We start from the raw sequence: 23,363 nt of genomic DNA, 5'->3' as shown, positions 1-23,363 counted from the left end.
CATCTATGAATCGTCATTTGTTTGATCTTTGGCTTACTATATATATATTTTATATTATAACTATATTTCCGTATGATTACAGATTGAAAAATCATTGTGCTTTTTTTTAAAAAAAACATTTCAGTTGTCAATATTATTAATCGATATTCACACTTTTAAAATAATCGATTATTCCATATCGATTTTCACACTTTCTCCGCACTATTGTTTATATTGTTACAAGTATAACGCGTTTGCTGAAACATTGGCTTAGTACTTTCAGTCTCATTACGAAATGGTATCGATAAAGGGAACGAGTCACGGTGCGGCTGGCGTATCAAATTATATTCCGTGTGTACGTTCACATTATACCCTTTTTTTTATAAAAAAATAATTAATAATATATTTTCTATCACATTATCATTATGATCAGTCACATCGTTAAGAAATATAGATTAGACGATAAATGATATTTTTTTTAAAGATTTGTCTTTGTTAATTCATTTTTTTTTTTATATTATTGATGTAAATCTTTTGATAATCAATCTTTTACCCGTTTTTTATTTTGACTGGTCGCACATTATTGATGTAGGGAATCGTTAATTTTTTACAGCGTCTTTGTATATGTGCGGCGGCGGTGGTATATTATAAAAAAAAAAGATCCTAATTATGCGCAACCTAAAAATTGCACCCGTCCGAATTCGTGGTGTAAAATGCAAAATAATACTGGTGTAAAATAAAAGACTATTTCAGATATGTTTAAATTTTAACTGTAATTACAGTCTTATTTTAAAGAGTGTGAATTTTTTTATCTGTCTTACGATAAATGTATTTTTTTTAATTATATTATATGATGCAATGGAAACGTATCAAGAAAGCCAAACCGCGGTTGTATATATGGAAAGCGTCCGCAGTCAGTTCGTCCGTGGCGTGCGAAATACTAACACAATACAATTTTTTATTTCCTAAAATAATTCGTGTGTGTGTGTGTAGTAGTTATATGTGTGTTGCGAACTATAATAAAGAAATTTATTATTTTATGCTGTGGTATGTGTTTAATTTAAGTGAATTCAAAGGATGACACTAAATTATGTGAAAAAATAATAATATATTTTTTTTAATTATAATTCTCATAAATACATACAAAGCTATTTTTTTTAATAAAATAAACTCATATATTTTATACAAACTTTATTTTTATGATAGTATATTAAAGTTTTTTTTTTATATGCTTATATTCTTTATAATTTTGATATTATTATTAATTTGAATTCTTTTTATATACATAATTATATATTTTTTAATTTACTATGATTTTTTAGTGAATACTTACTGTTTATACATATTATATTGTGGCTTCTCTTGTATTTAATAAGCGAACTTAGTACATGTAGTATATTAATGCCTTAAAATTTAAAGTTATCGAACATTTTCTTAGTAATTTATCACAAGGGCTAATTAGATACCTTGTATCAAAATCGCAGTATAAAATATTGTTTTTTTTTGTTACTTTACAAAACTTCATATAAGTTTTTATTTTATTTTGTTACGAAATATATTTCATGCTCGTAATGTAGATTCTACTAAGCCGATAAGAAACTTACGAGTTACTCTTTTCTTTTATTAAATAATGAGTCTTGTTTATATATATTTTTAGCATATGGTTTAAAATTATAAATCGGTAAATTTAAAAGAAATCTACGTATTTTTATAATAGAACCTGCATTTCACCAGCAGTGATTCATAGACTTTGTGCAGTTGGAAGCTAAAATTCCTGTACTATAATTGTTTACAAAAAATCAACAAAAATTATTTTATTTAGAATTGAGCACGACTTCGCCCATGCGTTATCGCCCGAGGCGGTCGGTAGTTTTAGTTATAAAAAATTAAATGTCTGTGTTTAAGGTTGTTTCATACCTAAGTTCATCTAATTAGGTTCTGCGGCTTAGCCATGAAATCGTAACAGACAGACAGAGTTTCTGCCACATGTGTATTCCGCCAACCCGCATTGGAGCAGCGTGGTGGAATATGCTCCAAACCTTCTCCTCAAAGGGAGAGGAGGCCTTTATCCCAGCAGTGGGACATTTACGGGCTGCTAATGGCTAATGGTAATATAATACTTAATAATAAGTAGGTAGGCTCACTTTTAAGTGAGCAAATATCATCTAATATCAACATAGAATCATAGTACTTATTACCAAAAACGTATGCAAACAATTGTCAAGGTAGAGCGACTCTTAATATAATTTCGTAATCCCATGGCTTAATATATTAAACGACATTGAATTTAAACGAGTGTTTGTTTTTAAAGAGCCGAGATGGCCCAGTGGTTAGAACGCGTGCATCTTAACCGATGATTTCGGGTTCAAACCCAGGCAGGCACCACTGAATTTTCATGTGCTTAATTTGTGTTTATAATTCATCTCGTGCTCGGCGGTGAAGGAAAACATCGTGAGGAAACCTGCATGTGTCTAATTTCAACGAAATTCTGCCACATGTGTATTCCACCAACCCGCATTGGAGCAGCGTGGTGGAATATGCTGCAAACTTTCTCCTCAAAGGGAAAGGAGGCCTTTAACCCAGCAGTAGGAAATTTAAAGGCTGCTAATGAAAAAATAATAATAATTGTTTTTAATATACGACGATTAATCATACCTATTATTATTATTATTACCAGTTGCGTCACGATGTTTACAACAATATTTATTTTTATTTTATATTACGGGAACGAGCAAAAGGACCGCCTTTACTATAAATGCTAACTACCGCACATAGACGTTGACGTTCTAAGAAATATCAACCATTCCTCACATCGCTATCAACCTCGGGAATTCAGGTGTTATGTCCCTTGTGCCTGTAGTTACACTGACGGTTCAAACCGGATCGCAACAAATACTATTGCTGTTTGGCGGTATAATATCCGGTTTTACTTACCCAGACGGACTTGTATAAAGTTACACCACAATGTATAGTATATAGATTAGTAATAATATAGAGCTATTTAGATAATTGTTGTTTTTGATGGAAAAACCGACAATCATTGTTTAAACACTACGAGTGAACAGAATTTGATTTATTCTTTATTGTACACCACACAGAGAAATAAAAATAAATATAACATAGATTTGGTCTTAATGGAACAGGCGTACAATTTTGGCGACCTTATCTCTTCCAGGCAACCAACATAGAATCTAGTTTTTTAATTCACAAAGTTAATACAACCTTCTTGGGGCACGGTTTTCGTTTTTGAAATTAGTGTCTTAATGCAGTAGCACAGTATGCCGGTTTTTTTTTGCACGCGATGTAATGTCGCGTATCAAAAACGCGCCTACAAATCGCGTGTGTATCTGCAGCGTGCGAACTGTCCGCTAGGTGGGTTATGGCTTTAAGTATCGTTAGTTATTTTTAACTTGACCTATTAATAATTTTAAATCACGTTTAAAATAAATAAAAAAATAAGGTCTGTTACACACTAAATCACTAGAACATAGACGATAAAATTCGTGATGTTAGTAGTCGTTGATTTTTGTACAGCAATAGTTTTAAATATTAATAATTTAATTGTATTTAAATAACATATCTATGTAAATGGGTGTAAAAGCGTAACTACTTAGTTTCTTGCCGGTTCTTCAGGGTAAAATCTACTTTCCTAACTGGTGGTACCTTTACATTTAATTTAATAGTAAATTAAATGTAATTAATATATAACGACACCTACTGAAAAAAGTTGGATTTTGTTTTTCGTTTTTGAAAATAATGATATTTGTTCGCGCCTACGATTTCGATTTTAATTTAGATGTATATATAATACAGATAATTAATTTAATTTTAAATAACATTATTTGCCATATAATTAAACCTTTTTTACAACATTTGTAAAAAAGAATGTGTCAAAGCGAGTGTGCTGTTTATTTTCTTTAGTTTTTTTTTTTTTTCAATTACTTATGCCAACGAGACATGCTGTAATTGGATTGCAAGAATATCAATATTATACTAGTTTTTGGAGTAAATTTTAATTTTAATTGAGTTCGCTATCGGACTCCAGTGTCTAAGTAATAGACATAATTTATTTAAAATAAAAAAAAAATCATAACAAAATATAATCGATACTTTAACTGTTTTCCGATCTATTTATTTGATAAAGTGACCGAGAATGCGATTTGGTATAACGATAGTATTATGAATGTGAAAGTAGCTTTGTCTATCCGTGGAGCTTGTGAGAGCAAACTCGAAATTCACCGCAGATAATGTTCGTGTAATGTTAGACAGTGTTATGCGATATTGACTATAACAAATATACAATGTCAAAGTCAATAAAAGCCGTTTTGCAATATTTCACAAGTTACTTATTACGTTTTTTATGGCATAGGTCGGCGGACGAGCATATGGGTCACCTGATGGTAAGTGGTCATCACCCACCCATAGACAATAGCACTGTAAGAAATATTAGCCATTCCTTACATCGCCAATGCGCCACTGAACTTGCGAACTTGGATTATATGTCCCGTGTGCCTGTAGTTACACTGGGTACACCTTTCAAACCGGAACACAGCAATACTAAATACTGTTGTTTGGCGGTAGAATATCCGATGAGTGGCTTTTACCTACCCAGACGAGCTTGGACAAAGCCCTACCACCAAGTAACTTATTACAGAATAACACCGTCAAAATGAGTAATCAATTTAATCTCAAATCTCTTTGTTTAATATCAAAAGTCAAAATAAAAAAACTTTATTCAATATAGAAGTGTTACGCGTGTTTATTGATAGTCAAAAATCTACCACCGGTTCGGAAACAAATACTTCGGACCTTAGAAGAACCGGAGAAAAATACAAAAAATATATTCGTTATTTTAAACAGCTTGGTGTCGATTTTCGCATTCCCGAGGTGTGCAATCAACTAAGAAGTCATTAGTTTTGTAATATCCTTTGGCACACAAACACTCTTTAACGATTCTTTTAAATTTTACAATTGAATATTTTCGACCGTTTTCTAGGATCCTGTTGTAAAAAATAGTTACTAACCCTGTGTAATCGGGTACTCGAAGGAAAAAGTTAATGCTTGTTCTTAATATTAATAGTATGTGTGCATAACATTATCAAAAACAAATTAAGAAGCGACTTCCATTATTTTAATATTTTAAAATTTACATCTTAACGAATCTTTTATCGAATGTTTAGTAGATATATCGATAGTTGAGTATGCCAATAATATCAATTTATAACTCTATCAATTGATGTGTACTTATATTATACATATATATTTGTTTGTTTGTACGTATCTTCAGAACTAATGATTCAATTATAAAAGTTTTTTCACTAGTAGAAAGCTACATTATTCCTGCGCCCTATAGGGCATAAGTAATATGGTTATCATATAATTTTCTTCGTCAATGAAGTCCACCCTTGCGAAGCTGGTGAGTCGCTAGTATAACGATATATTTTTTCAAAAATCTCTGAACATAGGATCGTAGATTACTGATTAATTCTTCTAAGACTTATAGGTTTCGGCTGAGTCGATTTTGATATAGAAAAATATCCTTAATACGAACCCCTGACGTCTAGCTAGGTAGATAGGTAGGTCTTCTAGCCAAGACGTAGACAAACTTGGGTAGAAGAACAGACAGAAGCTTAGGGTACATATAAACGCATTTTTCAGCTATAAAAGTCATAACTAGGTTATTTTTGTTAAGTAAAAATAAAATTATACGAAGACACAAAAATAAAACAATTTTAATTTGTTAGCGAGACTAAATTTTACGTAGTAATATTTGTAAGCTCAGCGTGTGACCTTGAAATTCGAATTTCGCTAATGAGAAACGAGAATTATTAAAAACGTGAGATATAAGACTGTGAAAGTATAACTTGATATGGATATGGTAGAAAATTATTATATATCTGTATCTGATACTGAGTATTGTGAAAACGCGCAAGTTAGCGTTACGTCACGTTTGTAACGCGATATCTTTGTCAATAAAAAGACCTTAAACCAAACGAAGTACACTTGGCTCATTTTCTTATGTTCGAAGATTAAATATTTAACTCATAAATCAATATTAGTATATCAACCTAAATAGTTCGTGCATTAATGATGTAATGTGTTGAGTAACTAATAGGGATGTGACAGATATTTGTTTTGTATTTGGTATATCTTTGTCTAGGGGCTAAATATGTGGAAGCTGATCCCAGGTCAGCCTGACAGAAAATTATTGGGTTTTCCTATAATTGAAGTTGGAGCCGTTGGTCCTGCGCCTGAACTCTTTTCAGCCGTGTTGGATTTACCATCCCGTCGCATTTTGAGAGTGATGGAATAAAAAAAACCTAAAAAATCTTACCTAGATTTAATTACAAACAATGTATAAGGTTTCTTTAAATTAGCTTTTTAATTGCAATTCCGATCCTCTGGGCAAAAAATGAACTAGCCCTCCAAACCAACCAGTGGAGGCAATAAGGCGAGGTGTTATACTGTTAATAAAGGTTTTTGCACTACTACTTCAAGGTCCAAACGTTTCAACAGTAAATGGAACAAAAACTTAATTTAGACTAAGACAAATATTTGGATCGTTTGTTCGCTTCAGCTTTGACAGCAGCGGCTCCGACTCTGGGTATTGTTTCTCGGATATGAGACGGGTCAGCGTGTCAACGCATGTAGCGTCCCACACTAGGGTTGGTCCTCGGTCCCAGGGAACCAATGTCAGTCCATCAAAAAATAAATATTCAATTCAAATAACAACATCAAAAGCAACTATTTTTTTCATTTTGTAAATAGATTTTAATGATTATTTTCTATTGAATAGTTTATACCTCAAGGGTAGTTCCTAATAAATTAAACCCATCTAGTGTGATAAGGATGGAATTATGAATAATTATATTCATACTAATTTGTCTCAGTTATGTAAAGCAAATATGCTTTAAATTTTATTGATTTTATATAATGTCGTTCTTATAAGCTATTATTAGACGTAATTCTGTGGTTCTTGCCCAGGTTTGAATCAAAAATCAGTAAATATGCACGCGTCCTAACCACTGGGCTATCTCGGTTAAAATTTACAGTGAAAAGTATAAAGCAATCAACTGCGGAAAGTGTGTTCTATAGATATAGACAAACAAGTAAAACTAAGGAAGTATTAATATGTAACCGACAATATACAGCACGCATATACTAGATTTTTTATCAATAACGTAATAAAATCTATTTTATAATATATCAGACTTTATTTAATTGGCTTTTATATTACTTTTCGTTCCTTCTTTTTATCTCCCTCTCCTCTAAAGGAAGAGGAGGCCTTAGCGCAGCAATGGGACATTTACAGGCTATTTTCGTAAGTATATAAAATATAAATGTTCGCTTATATATTTACATTTATATAATATTGCGATTTGTAAGAAGTTTATTAAATGACATTAACCCTCATCCCATTTATCATGGTTTATCTTAAATTGCGTCGGACATTGGTAAGGAATGATTTACATTTATCAGGTCTATAACTAGCATATAACTAATTTCTAGCGGAGCGGCTTAGACAAGAAGATATCATTTCTAAAAGTAATGTCGGCTCTCTGGATTAGGAACCGGTTAATCATTTCAACATTTACGATTAAAATATTATTTTTATGTAACAAGATTTATATGTACATATTGACAAGACTTTTCATACTTCGTGCAAAATTATTTATCCTTGTACTGTTACCATTTAACTAGCATTTCACTTTCACTCAACATTACTCGATAACGATAATTTAAATAGTGGAGTTATTCTGTATAACGTGAAACTCGAAGGTGAACTCGTTCATGTAATGTCAGAAAGCGGATAGATATTGACTAAAATTATTATAATTATTTACTCATCAAAATTGCGTAACTCTAAAAGCCCGTATCAAAAACACATAGTGTAAGTTTTCTGTACTGTCTGGCATTTGATTTTGAGCTGGTTATGCACTGTAAAACCATTGCGGTGGCCGTCTTCAAAATGGGTCGTGTTTGCGGGAAGTGTTGGTATAACGCCCTGCTCGTGTTTGAATGTAAAATCGATTACATCAAAAAGTACCTGTATGAATGTATGTTATACATATCCTTCGTGGTGGTCGTTAAACGATTTCAAATCTCTGTCTATTAATCTCAAAGTCATACACGACCTCCGTAGTCGAGTAGTATGTACACTGGTTTTCATGGGTACGCCACTCCAAAGTACTTTGTTCGATTCCCGGCCGAGTTCATGTTCATTAGTTTTCTATGTTGTCTTGGGTCTGGGTGTTTGTGGTACCGTCATTACTTCTGATATTCCGTAACACAAGTGCTTTAGCTACTTACATTGGGATCAGAGTAATGTATGAGATGTTGTCCAATATTTATATTTATTTAAATACACCAATATCTTTTTATTTTAAGCTAGTTGTCGCTCGCGGCTTCAATCGCGTCTCAAGGGTTGGTCGTCAGATACTAAGCATAAAAAGTAGTCTATGTCCTTTCCTGGATTTCAAGCATCCTTTATACCATATTTCATCAAATTCGATTCAGTGATTTGGCCATGAAAGAGCAACAGACAGACAGAGTTACTTTCGCATTTATAATATAAGTTTGGACATAGCTGAATTAAACGCTATCTATTTCTTTAAGATTACACAACGATGCAACTTTAATAGCAGCTTTAGTTGAAGGTAAAACATTATGAGCGCGTTGCGAGCGTCGAGCACAGGATGCGATTGCTGTCATAATAATACGCGAAGATCATTACAATGTGAACTTAACGCAATTTTTGATTGCACTCGAGATTCACTGGATGTTTCATCTGACGTTTAGGTGACATATTAACTGTTCACCACTGCTATTAGATATAGTATTTAGGAGAACTGATAAAATTTATTGTATATGCTCCCCTTCAAGTGGCATAAAGGTTTAGTAGGTATGTGGTCACCACCAGTCATAGGTATGGCATCAATGTACGGAGCATTTATTAGCCTTTTGGATCTTGTACTGGTAAATTTACACTGGGTCACATATCTTTCAAACCAGAATGCAAAACTTTAAAGTTCTTATGGTGAAAGGTAGAAAATAATGTGCACCCACTACCTACTTCATCGGGCCCTTAAATATATAGAGACAGGAAGGATAGCTCGATAAAGGAAGTAACAATTATGAAAATATGCCGTGTGAAAAATTAAACGAATTATTTATTATAGAAAGTGTTTGATTGGAACCGTTGTACATTTTAATAAAAGACCAAATTAAGTCCAAATATGAATGAACAAATTTTATCATTTTAATTATTATTTATTTAAGAATTATTATTAACCGTAATATATATTTATTAGAGTTTAAAATACATTATGATAAATCTGAACGTAAGCAAAGTATGTTACATATAATATAATATAATTATATATATCTTGTATTCATTCCAAGACGCTGGTGCTATTTGCCTCTCTAAACAGCCAGCCTCTCTGATCTCACTTGGGCGTAAAGTCTGAACCAGTAGCATAAACGAATCATGTATTTTGTTTTTTACAGTAGCTTACAATGAGACATCGAGCGTTCGGCGTGAAATGGCCCCTCCAGCGCCTCAGTGCTCGGAGCCTGGGAACTTCAAGTCTCGCGAATCAAGCGGCTGATACTTCAGATATAGGTAGTATATTTTATTTTATCAGTGATTGTTTTTACAACATTAGTTAAATATAAATGAAAATAAAAAATCGCCTTCAACCAATACTAAGCTAAGCTTTTTACTTTAACAAGAGAACGGACGTGAATATTCAATTATGTATTTTTTAATTGCGACTTTATAGGACATACGTTTACGATTTTTTGTTATACATAGGTACTATTGCACAGAATCGCACGGAATATTAAGGTCAAGGTCAAAATAAATACATTATTCATCCGAAATGAATTGCGTTTAAATTAAAAAAAAAGAAAAAGAATGATTTTAAAATATAAATACGCAATGTTTTGAAGTTTTTCTTTATAGTAGTCATTTAACTTTTAAGTTTTTTTTTATGTCAGAAATAAATATGTTTTTTAACGCCTGGAAATTTCACTTATAGTTACGGAATTTTTTTGTTAAATACCGCATAGATTTTAAAGGTTAATGATTTTTTTAGTTTTTATAAACCATGTATTGGAGTGTGGGATTTGAGTATTTGTCGCCTTCCTTTTTAATTAACGATTAACCTTTAATAACAGTGTAATATACTAAATAATTCGTATTATAAATAATGTATTCGTACTTATTGTATATAGAGTGTATTTCGATTATATACTTGTATTTTATTTATTTGGTTTTTATCGATATTGAATTTTAGTGTAATGATTCTGCGTGACACCTCTGAATGGAACGTTTATGACGCAAGGAGTTTTTACTTTATATTTAATTATTTATTAATGCACTTTAGGAAACCTTTCCACACGGCCTCAAGCTTGTCCTGCTCAGGGCCAACGATCCAGATCGACGCATGCTGTTGCCTCTGTGTTGGAATCTTTAGGCCTTGCTGTGAAGTCCTGGGATGAAGTACCTGGACCAAAGCCGCTTCCTTTATTGGGGAACACTTGGAGATTCATTCCTTATATAGGTGAGTGGCTACAATCAAATTATTTATTAATTTTATATAAATTTAATAATTTAACTTAAAATATTTAATAATATAATAATATTTAAAATAAAACGTCGTAAAGTTAGAAAAGCTTAAGCGCCAAAATAGTACTATTGAGAAATATGATGTAAAGTAAAAACTTTAAGTGATAGAATTAAAAGTACCTTTCAATTTACCTTTAACGTTTCTTCCTTAGCAATGACAATATATAAAGTAATTTTTGTACCTTAGCTTGCTTTTAAGATTAAGCTAATCTTACTTTATATCTGATCTTTAAAAAATAAATTCAAAAAGTCGCGAGGTCAAAACTCCATCAGGCCAATACTCATTGACCTCAAAACTAAGAGGTCAATTAACATTGAAATTTTTATTCTCGACGAACATATTGATAAGCCTTGGATTAAAGTTTTATAACAATATGGAGTAACAGTTTCTTAGGTACAAATTAAATTTTTATCTTATTTTAAACAATGCTTTTTTGATTTATTTTATGAAACCCTGTTCATTGACCGCGTTTTTTAAATGAACGTTACAAACTGACAAAAAATCTTTATGAAGATGTGAGATAAAAATTATAATGAACTCCTATTGTCTCGGTATTGGTTTAATTATTAGTCTATTACATTTAATCCAAAACTGAGTACACTGACTGAGATGTTCACAAACTATGTAATAACAGTTCAAAAACTATTTGAATATAATATATTATATATATCATATATGATATAGGATAAAGATAAACAGTATTCAGTAAAAACACAGGTATACAATATACACGTATATATAGGTATAGACATACACAATATACCAACTAAGTAATTCATTTGCCTATTTAAAAAAAAGAATAATAAAAATGTCAACAAAAAACAATTATATTAGTAAATTAACTTCCGTGAACAAAAAAGGTGCAATATGTTCATAGAAAACGCACATCCCTTATAAAAATAATATGTTCGATGTCTGCTCGGCATCTTTTATTCAGACATGATCTGTGCCGAATAGGTAATTATACTATTTTTTTTTTATTCTATTGGCTGATAAGTTGTGTTAACGAGATACTTGAAACTCAGTAGTACATGTACATATATACAAAGTTATTGGTAATTAAAATAAATGGTGCACTGCGCATCACACATATATGGGGGTTAAAGTTATCGCAAATAGTCACCCCTACCACCTCCTAACGGGAATACTTCGAATTACCAATAACCCTGTATAATAGTATTTAACTGACACTATGTATTTCAAATCTTGAAAAACTACTGAGTTTCTTGTCAAGATTGTTAAGTGCTTGTAAAACCTACTCGGATAAAGTATATTTTGATTTTGAATTTGGAAGTAGAGAGGGCATCTGAGCTTACACGCATACTGGAGTATCGTAGTATATCTTTCCCAGATAACTAGTTCTTGACGTTAGTTATTGTGGGCGAAATTCGGTCAGTTAGGCTTATTAAGATAAGTGTAATTTTGTAAAGTCTATCTGTATGTAGTAGTGTGAGTGCAAATAAGGGATTAGTTTACTATTTAAATTGTAATGCATGTGTGAGTGCATAAACACAAATGTACCTTCATTTCGAATGTTATCATTTTTACATTATCTGCTTTCAAAAGCCCGGCGGTATTTCACAACCAACTTCCGCATCTGGTTATAAGTTCTTGACAGAAAAACCCAGTATATTTTTAAATCAATGCTAACATGACGATTTGATTTAAAATATTTATCCTCACGGGATTCGATGCTGTTTAGTTTTGCGGTTTTGTTTGTTTTAGGTCGCTTGTTAATATATAGCAGTTAGCTGTTATTTATATAATGTATATAACATCAAAATAAATCACGCAAGGTCATTGAACTATGACTATTACAATTCCTCATATTACTTCGGACGTTGAACGCATTTCTGCATTTTAAAGAGACAAGATATGAAACACACAATTACGTTTACGGAATATTTAAAACGATAAATGCAACGTATTTAAAAATGTTATACGTACTGCGTGTAAAGCCGAGATGGCCCAGTCAAAGTCAAAGTCAAAAATGTTGTCTTAGATTTTCGCGATTATTACACATTGAAATAAAACTAGTTTTTTAACGGATTTAATCGCGTATATTAATTATTTTATTTTAACATCCCGACGTTTCGAGCACTTTGCAGTGTTCGTGGTCACGGGCAGACTAAGGTGACATTTGTCTGTTCGAATTAAAAAGAAATGTTATTTACAACTACCGCCAACGATTTCTTAATTGGTATCTTGAGTAGCGTTCCGGTTGCACGCAGAAGGCACTAACTGTATCTTTAGGTCTTAAAATCCAACAGACTGCAAGACCTAAAGATACAGTTAGTTCTATCTTAATTCAATATAGAAGTGTTTACACTTGCATATTGATAGTCAAAAATCTACCATCGGTTCGGAATTTAACACTTCGGACCTGAGAAGAACCGGCGAAAGAAACTCAGCAGTGGTTAGAAAATTAATCTTAACCGATGAATGATGATGATTGGGTTCAAACAAGCAAGCGCTACTGTTTTCATGTGTTTAATTTGTGTTTATAATTATTCATTTCGTCTTCAGGGATGAAGGAAGACCTCTCTAATAAATCTGCATATATCGGATGAAAGTACGTTTCTAATAATAAAATGACAGTTTATCGCAATAGAAATGTAATCGTTGCCGTTCAACCGTTTTCCAATTCTACAAAAGCAATGATCCTGTTGCGGTTCGCTTGAAGTTTAGTTATTTAATCGGGATAGTATTGTAAATAATATAAACGATCACTAATAAATACTTTTAATTAAATCACCTTATTATAACACAACATATACGTTAAAGTACCCCCCTCTACTTCGTATCGACAGAACAAGAGTTTTAAATTAACATAGTATTCTATATCTATTGGTCGGTATAATTGTTATTGATAACTTGAAGTCGTGATGTCTGAATGTGAATACAAATTTTAATGAATTATACACATCAACCTGCCTCATTAATTACTTAGTCCCTTACTGATAACCGTAAATATGTGGTAGTGATTGGCTGCTCTTTACGGTTTAGTACCGTTAGAATAAGGGTTTATGTAAAACTATTAAAGGACAAAAATAAAATAAATAAATAATTGCCTTTTCTGGGCCAGGGACTTAGCTGAACTTGCTATAGATGCATCACAATTGGACGAATAGTTTGGGAACGCATGAATTGCAAAAGACGGATATTTTTTATGTATTCATAAGTTTGAACATATGAATGTTTGGGCTGTTTTTGAGGTGATAACTTCTTATGGGGAACTTCTTATCCACTTCGTTACGTAACGAGTTACGCGCCAGTCTGACTGTCTGTCTCTTACGCATACGGCAGCGGTAAGCAGGCTCTTCCTCTCTCACTCTAACATACAGCGCCAGCCCTTTTTCGGACAGACTTTTTTTGAAGTTATCACTGCTATCGGTAGACCTGAGACGCACACATTTTTTTTTTAAATATTATTTATACTTAATAAAGTTAATGAAATATGATTTTACTAAAATAATATGTAATCGTAGAAAAACATATCGCTAATACGAATAAAGTAAAAACATATTTCATTGGTTTCATAATCAAGATAATGTTCGTCTTTTCGCATAGAATTAGCGAATTTAAATACAATTAATTCCTATGTTTCAATAAACATACATATGTATAAACACTAATAAGCTTTCGTTACGTAACGCTGACTTGCACGTTTTCACAATGCTCTGTATCAGATACAGATATATAATACTTTTCTACAATATCGAATTATACTTCCAGTCTGTATGTCTTAAGTTTTTGATAATTCTCGTTTCTCATTAACGAGGTTCAAATTTCAAGGTCACGCGCTGAGCCTACAAATATTACTACAGATATTATATTAGAGAAATACCGAAATTTCATAACCGGAAAAGAAAACAAGAAACATTATTTTTATATATTTTCTTCAAACTAAAAGTTGTGTATACTCAATAATTATATGTATACACAATGGAAGTAGGAATAAAGGTAAACCAGCCTTAGATTTACGTATTTCATTTGATTTGCTATGTTGTGCACTACTTATAGTTTATGATAAATATATCTTTATTTATAATACAACTGATGATTAATCAAGCTCTCGACCAATGATATCACGTCAAATGTTTGCTGTCAAATGTTGTTTATTTGACTTTTTTCCTGTTATGGTTGGAATATAGGTTATTTTACCCGTGAGAAGTCGGGATGGGTAGCTAGTGAAATAATATGTTAAGTAGAGCGCGCGATGTCACTTTTCGCAGTTATTTAATGTTATCTGTGGTCTGAATACAAATTGAATGCAAAAACTTTCATAATAATGATGAACGATTACGAAATGTTGGAATCAGTACAAGGTTGTCATTAACCATGACATTTTAGATGGACGAATTATATAATGGATTTATGGCATGGTGTTCGCTAGTATACGAAAATTCTGCTAATTCGTTTAAATCTCATAATTAAAAACTATTTAAGTTAAGTATTTAAAAATTATCGTAAAAATCAAAATAATAATAACACTGGTATATTTGAATAAAATTATTCAAGTTAGCTACCGTTTCCGAATTTAGATTCGACTGAGAAGAAACGGCAAGAAACTTAGTAGATACTCTCTTTCAACATTTACATACATATAACATACGGGACTTTCTGCCTGAGAGTCAACAAGCTCCACGCTTTTTGATCTATGTACTTGTGTTGAATAATATGGTTAAAAAATAAATGAATATTTTGCCGAAAATGTTACATAAATATAGATATTTTAGCAGGTTTTTTTTAATAACAAATATAATACCTCTTTTTTCTGTTTGATTCTTAGAACTTTAGGTTCTATAAAGTTTCGTTTTTTATTTTAATTTTTGATATTACATTGTCAATATATTATATATGTACTAAAATATGGTTTTTATATAAATCTATTTCATGACGTACGAGTGCCTTGTTAATTTTTGTTTTTAAACAATTTTGCGATACGTCCCGCGTGCCAGCGTTAATAACTGTACAATGTGTACATTAACGGAATACTATATAAGGAATCTGAACTCGGTACGTGCGTTTGTTTATTAAGTCAAATCAAATGAAAAAGGGTGAGTGAGCCAGTGTTACTTTCCATAGTTGGTGATGCGTCTGCAATGTAAATAAAGTTTATTATTTCTACTAGCGCTAATGTCTATGTCAGTGTCAGAAGTTATGCTTTGTATTGAGCTGTATGAACTATGGTTACTAGATCGTTCCGTCACTGAACACAGATGACCTACGCGGGTCATGCACGGAACGTCAATTTCCGACGAGAAATGTATTCATGATGTGATAGCCCGCTGATACGTTCTAGTGGACATAGTAGTCCGTGTCAGGCTTGCTTCCGTACATACTTACGGACGTACTTCATAACACGGTGATGGCATGAGATGTATGTTATGTATAATGGTTTTTTTTTTATGCAACCTAATGTGATGAAAGTTATAGCCAATGACCAATGTTTCACTTCTAGCCTAAAGCTAACTCGAGGTGAGTTTTTCCCTCGTCCTTATCGATATAATGACGATTCAAAACTTGAATAAAATATATTTTGGTTTGACATCGTGTGGTGCATTAGCATTAGCAGCCCGTAAATGTCCCACTGCTGGGATAAAGGCCTCCTCTCCCTTTGAGGAGAAGATTTGGAGCATATTCCACCACGCTGCTCCAATGCGGGTTGGCCGAATACACATGTGGCAGAATTTCGTTGAAATTTAGACACATGCAGGTTTCCTCACGATGTTTTCCTTCACCGCCGAGCACTAGATGAATTATAAACACAAATTAAGCACATGAAAATTCAGTGGTGCCTGCCTGGGTTTGAACCCGAAATCATCGGTTAAGATGCACGCGTTCTAATCCATCTCGGCTCATATCGTGTGGTGATTTGTAGTTAAACGCGGTTATTGCAGATCTTCACCTGACACGTGCAGGATTACTCGTGATATCTGTAACTCTCTTCTTATGAGATAAATTGTTAACGCAAATATTTAGATTTTAAAATTACGCGATACGCCCCGGTTTGTGTCTGCAATCTTCGGTTGAGATTAGCGTGTTTCTACATCACGATTCGTAATGATAAGATGTGCGTGATCTTTATTATAGTATATTATCTTCTCATGTCATTAAGTGAAAGTTATATATAAATATTACACTAATGTTGTAAACAACATATGTCAGAACGCATTATCGCTTTCATCTGACTTATTAAATTGTCTATTTTATATATAAAAAGTAATTCATCTCGATTTCTCAAAAGAAAAAAAGGATTTTATATGTTATTGACGATTTGAAATAATGTTACATCGTTTACTTGTCATCTGCCTTCTCGGCATAGTTGCTCAATTAATATGGTTGAGGACCCGAGTTCAAGTGTCTTTTAAACAAATGGTACTGGGTTTTCTGATAAGAAATTTACACCACAAGCAGCCTGGTATTTAATAGTCTATATCTGTTTTATTCCCCGAGTTTTGACGTTTTACTAGACTTACACGTTGTGATTGTAAATTATGTGACAATAAATTGTTTGATTAAAAGCTGATTTTTTATGTTTTACCTATTTTTTCAGGTGGCTATTCAGTGGAGCACGTGGATCAAGTATGCCTTTCGTTACGACAGCAATACGGCAAATGTGTCAAAATGGCCGGACTACTGGGAAGACCGGACATGCTCTTTGTATTCGATGCTGGAGAAGTTGAAAGGGTCTTCCGAGGAGAAGACGCTGCTCCCCACAGGTAGAAATACTAGTTAGCTGACTTTCACTGGATGGTATCTTAATTCATTTAGTTCCTACTCTGTGTAATTTCCAAGTGACTCGTTGGTCTAATTGTAGGTTTAATTTAATTTCAGACCTTCGATGCCGTCGTTAAATTACTACAAACATAAGTTGAGGAAAGATTTCTTCGGAGCTGAAAAACATTGTGCTGGAGTTATTGCCGTGTAAGTTCGGGTATATTTTTAAGAGATAATAATATATTCACCACAGATTATTAATATTATACGGAAAACGTATACCACAATTTAAAAAATGCTTTTTGTATAATGAGTTAAGAACATTTTCTCTACTAATAGCTTTCTGGTCTTGTGTCATTATAAGAATTAAATGACTGTACTAAGCCCTGGATCTAGTAAAAGTTAGGTAAATCAAATATAGCAGTACCGAATTAACACGTTGAAAACACGCCCGTGGCTTAAAATGTCAGTGGCTTTTGTCGTATATAGCCATCCCATCAGGCTATGAGAATTAGTGAATTGTACATTCCAAGTTTTAAGTATATTTATATAAAACGTGAATGATAGATTTGTGATATAATTTTCAAATTTATAATAATTAAGATGTGGTAATATAATTAATATAATTTATGATTTTGAATTTAAATTCAACAGGCACGGTAATTCCTGGGCAGCATTCAGAACAAAAGTCTCTCGAGTGGCCTTAAGTACTGGTGCTGCGGCGCAATATACTGAACAGGTCGGAGAAGTAGCTGATGCTTTTGTTAACAGGTGAATACGATTATTAAGAATACAAAAATTTAGATTAGTGTCTGTACGCATAACTATTTGGAAATATTATGAGGCTGCTAGCAGAACTTCTCTTTTGGATCATATTTCAGGTTCTTTGGACAAAAAATTATGAGCCTGCCTCAAAAAAGTGCAGGATAAAATGGGTTGTTATATGTTTTAGAATTATTTTTGCACTTACATTGAGTACTCTTAAGTTATTTTAGTTATTCTTTGGAAAATCATATTCATACAAACAATAGTTATAATCTTTACTTATGTTATTATAACAAAAAATATCAACGATCCTGATAAAGTGATTAAAATTAAAACTTTATGCGCTTAAATTTGTAAATTTACAGGGTGCGAGAAATAAGAAATAGTGAATCAGAAACGCCAAGCGATTTCCTAAATGAAGTTCACAAATGGTCTCTGGAATGTAAGTCGATTAAATTTAAAAAAACAGAAATAGTTTCTTTTATAAAACGAATCAAATAAATGTATTTCTTTATTCAAATAAGTACTTTTGAATCTTCATTTAAAACAACCACCGGTTCAGAAAGTAGATCATACCGATAAAACACGCCAAACAACAAGCTCAGTAGTTACTCTTTTCCCCAATTCAAATACAGAATTGATGTTAGTAAGTACAATAAAATTTACATATATAATGACTGCAAATCAACAAACACAAAGTCCACAATTTTTTATATTATTAAATTGATTAGATCTTATCATTCATTTTTGTATAATGAAAGTAATATTATTTCAGCTTTAGGGTTAATAGCATTAGATACGAGACTGGGATGTTTTGAGTCACGCGAAGGTTCAGAAAGTCAGCATTTAATAGACGCTGTCAACACCTTCTTTCTTTGTGTTGGTGAATTGGAATTGCGGGCTCCATGGTGGAGAATATATCCGACGACAATGTTCAAGAAATATGTAGCCGCTTTGGACACAATATTGAGGTAATTAATTACATTTTTGTTTGTCGAGACTGATAGTTTAGACAGTTCATTAACAGCATTGGTGAAGAGTTTTAGGGACATGACCAATATTACTAATTAATTAACAAACATAGTAATTATCTTTTGGATTATATTATTATTTATGATAGGATAAATTGTAAAAATGTCTACTACTAAGAATGTTAAGTTACCAAAATTATTTATCATATAGGTATGGCATATATACTTTTATTTAATCTTTACAGACTAACGTTCCAACTTATTTAAATGAATTGCTAAATTTACAAAATTCCGTCTATAGGTGATCAATTGTTAAATGAAGTTAAACTATCTCTGTAGATACAGAAAGACGTTTAGAAGTATCGCTGAAGTTTCCAGAAACCATATTAAATGTTCTTATATTCCTCTTATAGGTATCATTCACAAATTAATGATTCTATCCATCATCTAATCATCAATAATTTGCTTAAAACTATAAATACATTTACAGTGTTACTCTATCGCACGTAGAGAGAGCGTTGCAAGAATGTCGAGACAATGATAGCAAATCACTCTTACAAGACTTAGTGGCTGCTGCTGGACCAAGAGTTGCAGCTGTGACAGCACTTGATATGTTCCTAGTTGGTATTGACACGGTACGTATGAAAACTACGATGACTCAAAGCTTGATTTAATATAGCTATGATGGCAATATTATTGATGAATATTTAACTAAATTCAAATAAAATTACAGCATGTTAATCCCTATATCTGGGCTAAGGAATGTAGTTTGCAGCTTATTCCTACACGCTGCTCTATCGCAGATTGGTTGTTACACTTGTTATGGATTTTGTTCGAATGAATTTAAGTTTTGTTCAGGATATTTAAATTCACCTCCGAGCACACAAATCAAACACTTAAATTTAATCAATTTAGTGGTTATGCTTGATATTATGTTAATAATTGGCATTTGATGGATTAACTTCTTGTTGATTCATATTAGTAGAATTTATATTCCAAATCTGTGATGGGAATTCAGCTTTACATCGCTTTACGCTTACCGCTGTCTGTCTGTCCCTGTGTATGCTTAGATCATAAGTTTAGGTGATCAGGTAGGCAAATGGGGCACCTGATGGTAAGGGGTTATCGTCACCCTTTCCCCGGTCATAGACATTAGCTCCGTAACGAGTATAAGTAGAGTATAAGCCTACACATAGTGTCGCTGTTTGGCGGTAGAATATGTGATGGGTGGTAGGTATATAATTTGGGTGGTAGCCCAGACGAGTTTACACAAACCCCAAGTATAGTATGAGTGTCTCACTATTGTGAAATTTTTTACAAAAATGTAGACCTGTACACCAAGCAAAATCACTATTCAAAATCATTTTTCGAATTCCTTTTTTATTGAATTTCAGACATCAAATGCAGTAGCTTCGACTCTATATCAATTATCACAAAGGCCAGACGTTCAGGATAAGCTATATAATGAAATATTAAGTGTTTTAAAAGGCAGACCACTGAAAGCTGGCGATGTGGCTCAAATGCCATATTTAAAGGCCTGTATTAAGGAAGTCCTAAGGTAATAATACTCATTTAATAACTTCAAATTTGTGTCCCATTTTGTAATTCATTTTTTTATATTACAGAATGTATCCAGTTGTTATTGGTAATGGCCGACAGTTGACCAAAGACACAATTATCTGTGGCTACAATATACCTAAAGGTGTAAGTAAATCATTGTCTGGCTCGCTAAATGGCCGGTTTACTATATGCTTAATAAAGGAACCGGACAAAAAACAAAATACATTTAGAGTCAAAATATATCTAGCGAACTGCAGGAGAAAGACTTACGAAGATATATTATGATAATTATCTTTAGGAAAGTTAGGAAAGTTAATTTAAATTTTATTTGATGAAATAGCTTATGTCTGGTGCAATGACTGTTCAGTTTTTCCAACAATTATCTTTTTATAGATTAACTGTACAAAAGTCTTAAAATCATATTGTTTATACATATATAGTGAATTAGTGTAATTACAGGCACAAGAGACAACATCTTTAGTACCCAAGGATGGTGGCATCGGTGATGTAAGGAATGGTCAATATTTCGTACAGCGTTATTGTTTATGACCGGTGGTGACCACTTACCATCAAGTGATCCATTTACTCGTTCGCCTACTTAGACGATAAAAAAATATACATTTGTAACAATAATTAATATAAAAAATGCGTGAAGTGATTTCATAATCATTTTTTTTTCCAGACTCAAGTAATATTCCAACATTATGTGATGGCTAACAGCGAAGAATATTTTTCTAAGGCTTCAGAATTTCGTCCCGAACGTTGGTTACAACGTTCCACATACAAACATCACGCGTTTGCGTCTCTTCCGTTCGGTTTCGGGAAACGGATGTGCCTTGGACGAAGATTTGCGGAATTAGAAATGCAAATTGTTATTTGTAAGGTAAGTTAATATATAATATAGCTATTGATATACAAGGTCAATGACCGTTAGGTTGACATTGACATTCACCGTGTTCAATACAATGTCTCCCGCACAGAGTATAAGGCGATAGAGAGGTTGCGGTTTACGCTCTCAATTACGTAAAAGTCGTTTGTAATGTTATGAAAAATATATTTAAAAAAGTAAGCCGAAGGTTCTCTTGTTGTTTTATAGATGGATATGCTGATGTCAACAAATAAATCTTGTGACAGATAGTTTAGGAGTCAAAAGCGTAATATTAAGTAAACAGAGAATACTTTTCGTATTTATTTCTGTTCCTTCTAATTGTTTTAAAATTTGACGATATAAAGAAATGTTATAAATTTTGGTAATTAAGGGATTGTTTTTGATGTAGGTTGATTGATAGGTATTTAATATTAACTGAGCAAACGTAGGTTCGGTTTTTTCTTTCGCAGTTCCAACTGTTTAAATAATAGGAAAATAATGAACCTGTCCTCCTGTCAATAGTGAAAGCAATAAGCGATAATTATAGTTTTTGCACTACTCCGATGTCCAAGTGTTTCAATTGCAACAATATGTTATAATATTTTCAAATCATATAGTTATTTTATTAATAACATAAAATATGATATACTTTACAGATGGTGAATTCATTTAAAATGGAGTATCATCACGAGCCGCTTGAATATCACGTACATCCCATGTACACGCCAAACGGTCCCATTCGGATAAAATTGATCGACCGGTGAACATCTTCGTATTAAATAAATATGTACATATTTTATTCATAGTTGTTATATAGCATATGCATATAAATTTTTAAGTATTTTTCACTTTAAGACGTAAAAGTACATTTTAATTAACTTATTTATGCTCAGCCCAATTACTATAATGCTTTTTTGCAGGAATTCGCAACGTAATACACTCGTGAAATATTGATAACCGATTTACGGTGATACGCCATTTTGATACGTGTTTCTTACAAGTTTGATAATGGTTACAGTCAATATTGCATATCACATTTGGTTATTTCGTAGTTCTACGGTGACGTTCGAGTTTCTTCTTACAGAATACCTCTACAGTTTTTGGCAATGATTATAGCAGAGTCTGTTAATAAAAATAGTAAAATTCTCTCTATAATATATCTCTGTGATCTTAAACGAAATCTTTTAAGCAATTCGTATTTGCATTGTATTCAAATTAATTGGCCAAATGTGTCAAACAATTTCTGTCGTTCAATTGATGTTCTGATCGATATCGTTTTGTCTGGAATATGTATTACAATACTATTAAAGAACTTTTTGTAAAATATTCATTGCATAATTTTATTTTTGTATTCATATAGTCAGGTGGATTTGAATGCAATATTTTCCTATTCTTGTAAATCCAGACCCAATCATACAAAGTAAAATAGTTCCTTAAACTAAACGCCTTTGAAGTAAATATAGCAACTTTTTATCATACTAAGTAAAGTTATGAAACAAATTTGATATATTTTTTTTACTTAATTCATGCGTATTATACTGAACAAATTATTAATTTTTTTTTTTTTTTTTAATATAAAAGTTAAAAGCCATGAGTTAATAAGTCGAGCATTATTAAAATATTATAAAGTTAAGTTCTGTGGTAATAATAAGTACGTCAACAGAATGAGAGGATTAAATAAGTGGCTTTGAAACGCCTTGCAAAATCTAATAGTTAAATCTAATAACATAGTTAAACATGTTAAGTAAGAAAAAGTTACGCTCGTGTAAATTAAATTTATTATTTTTTATAATATTTAGAGAATTAATTAAATAAAAAAATTGTCTTTAGTGTACCTTGCGTTGGTATATTTTTAAGAATCATATA

General features: G+C 32.1%; 1 protein-coding gene across 3 annotated transcripts; it reads left to right on the top strand.

Moving 5' to 3' along the window:
• The first annotated feature begins 298 nt into the window (after positions 1-298).
• LOC125072468 (probable cytochrome P450 49a1) lies at positions 299-22,706 on the top strand. 3 transcript variants are annotated; one of them, XM_047683119.1, is made up of 13 exons: positions 299-334; positions 9,487-9,601; positions 10,368-10,544; positions 17,170-17,335; positions 17,451-17,540; positions 17,988-18,104; positions 18,464-18,540; positions 18,874-19,069; positions 19,560-19,704; positions 20,464-20,627; positions 20,695-20,773; positions 21,312-21,512; positions 22,154-22,706. In XM_047683119.1, the coding sequence occupies exons 2-13, from the start codon at positions 9,496-9,498 to the stop codon at positions 22,259-22,261; spliced, it is 1,626 nt and encodes a 541-aa protein (XP_047539075.1). In that variant the 5' UTR covers positions 299-334; positions 9,487-9,495; the 3' UTR covers positions 22,262-22,706. The 3 variants fall into 3 exon arrangements, with proteins under 3 accessions (XP_047539075.1, XP_047539076.1, XP_047539077.1); XM_047683120.1 differs by lacking the exons at positions 299-334; positions 9,487-9,601; positions 10,368-10,544 and adding an exon at positions 15,962-16,091; XM_047683121.1 differs by lacking the exons at positions 299-334; positions 9,487-9,601; positions 10,368-10,544 and adding an exon at positions 16,926-16,991.
• Positions 22,707-23,363: the final 657 nt, after the last annotated feature.

Source organism: Vanessa atalanta, chromosome 21 (assembly GCF_905147765.1).
Source record: "Vanessa atalanta chromosome 21, ilVanAtal1.2, whole genome shotgun sequence".
Taxonomy (NCBI): Eukaryota; Metazoa; Arthropoda; class Insecta; order Lepidoptera; family Nymphalidae; genus Vanessa; species Vanessa atalanta.
Note: the sequence above shows the minus strand (reverse complement) of the source record. Positions and strands in the feature narration are given on the sequence as shown.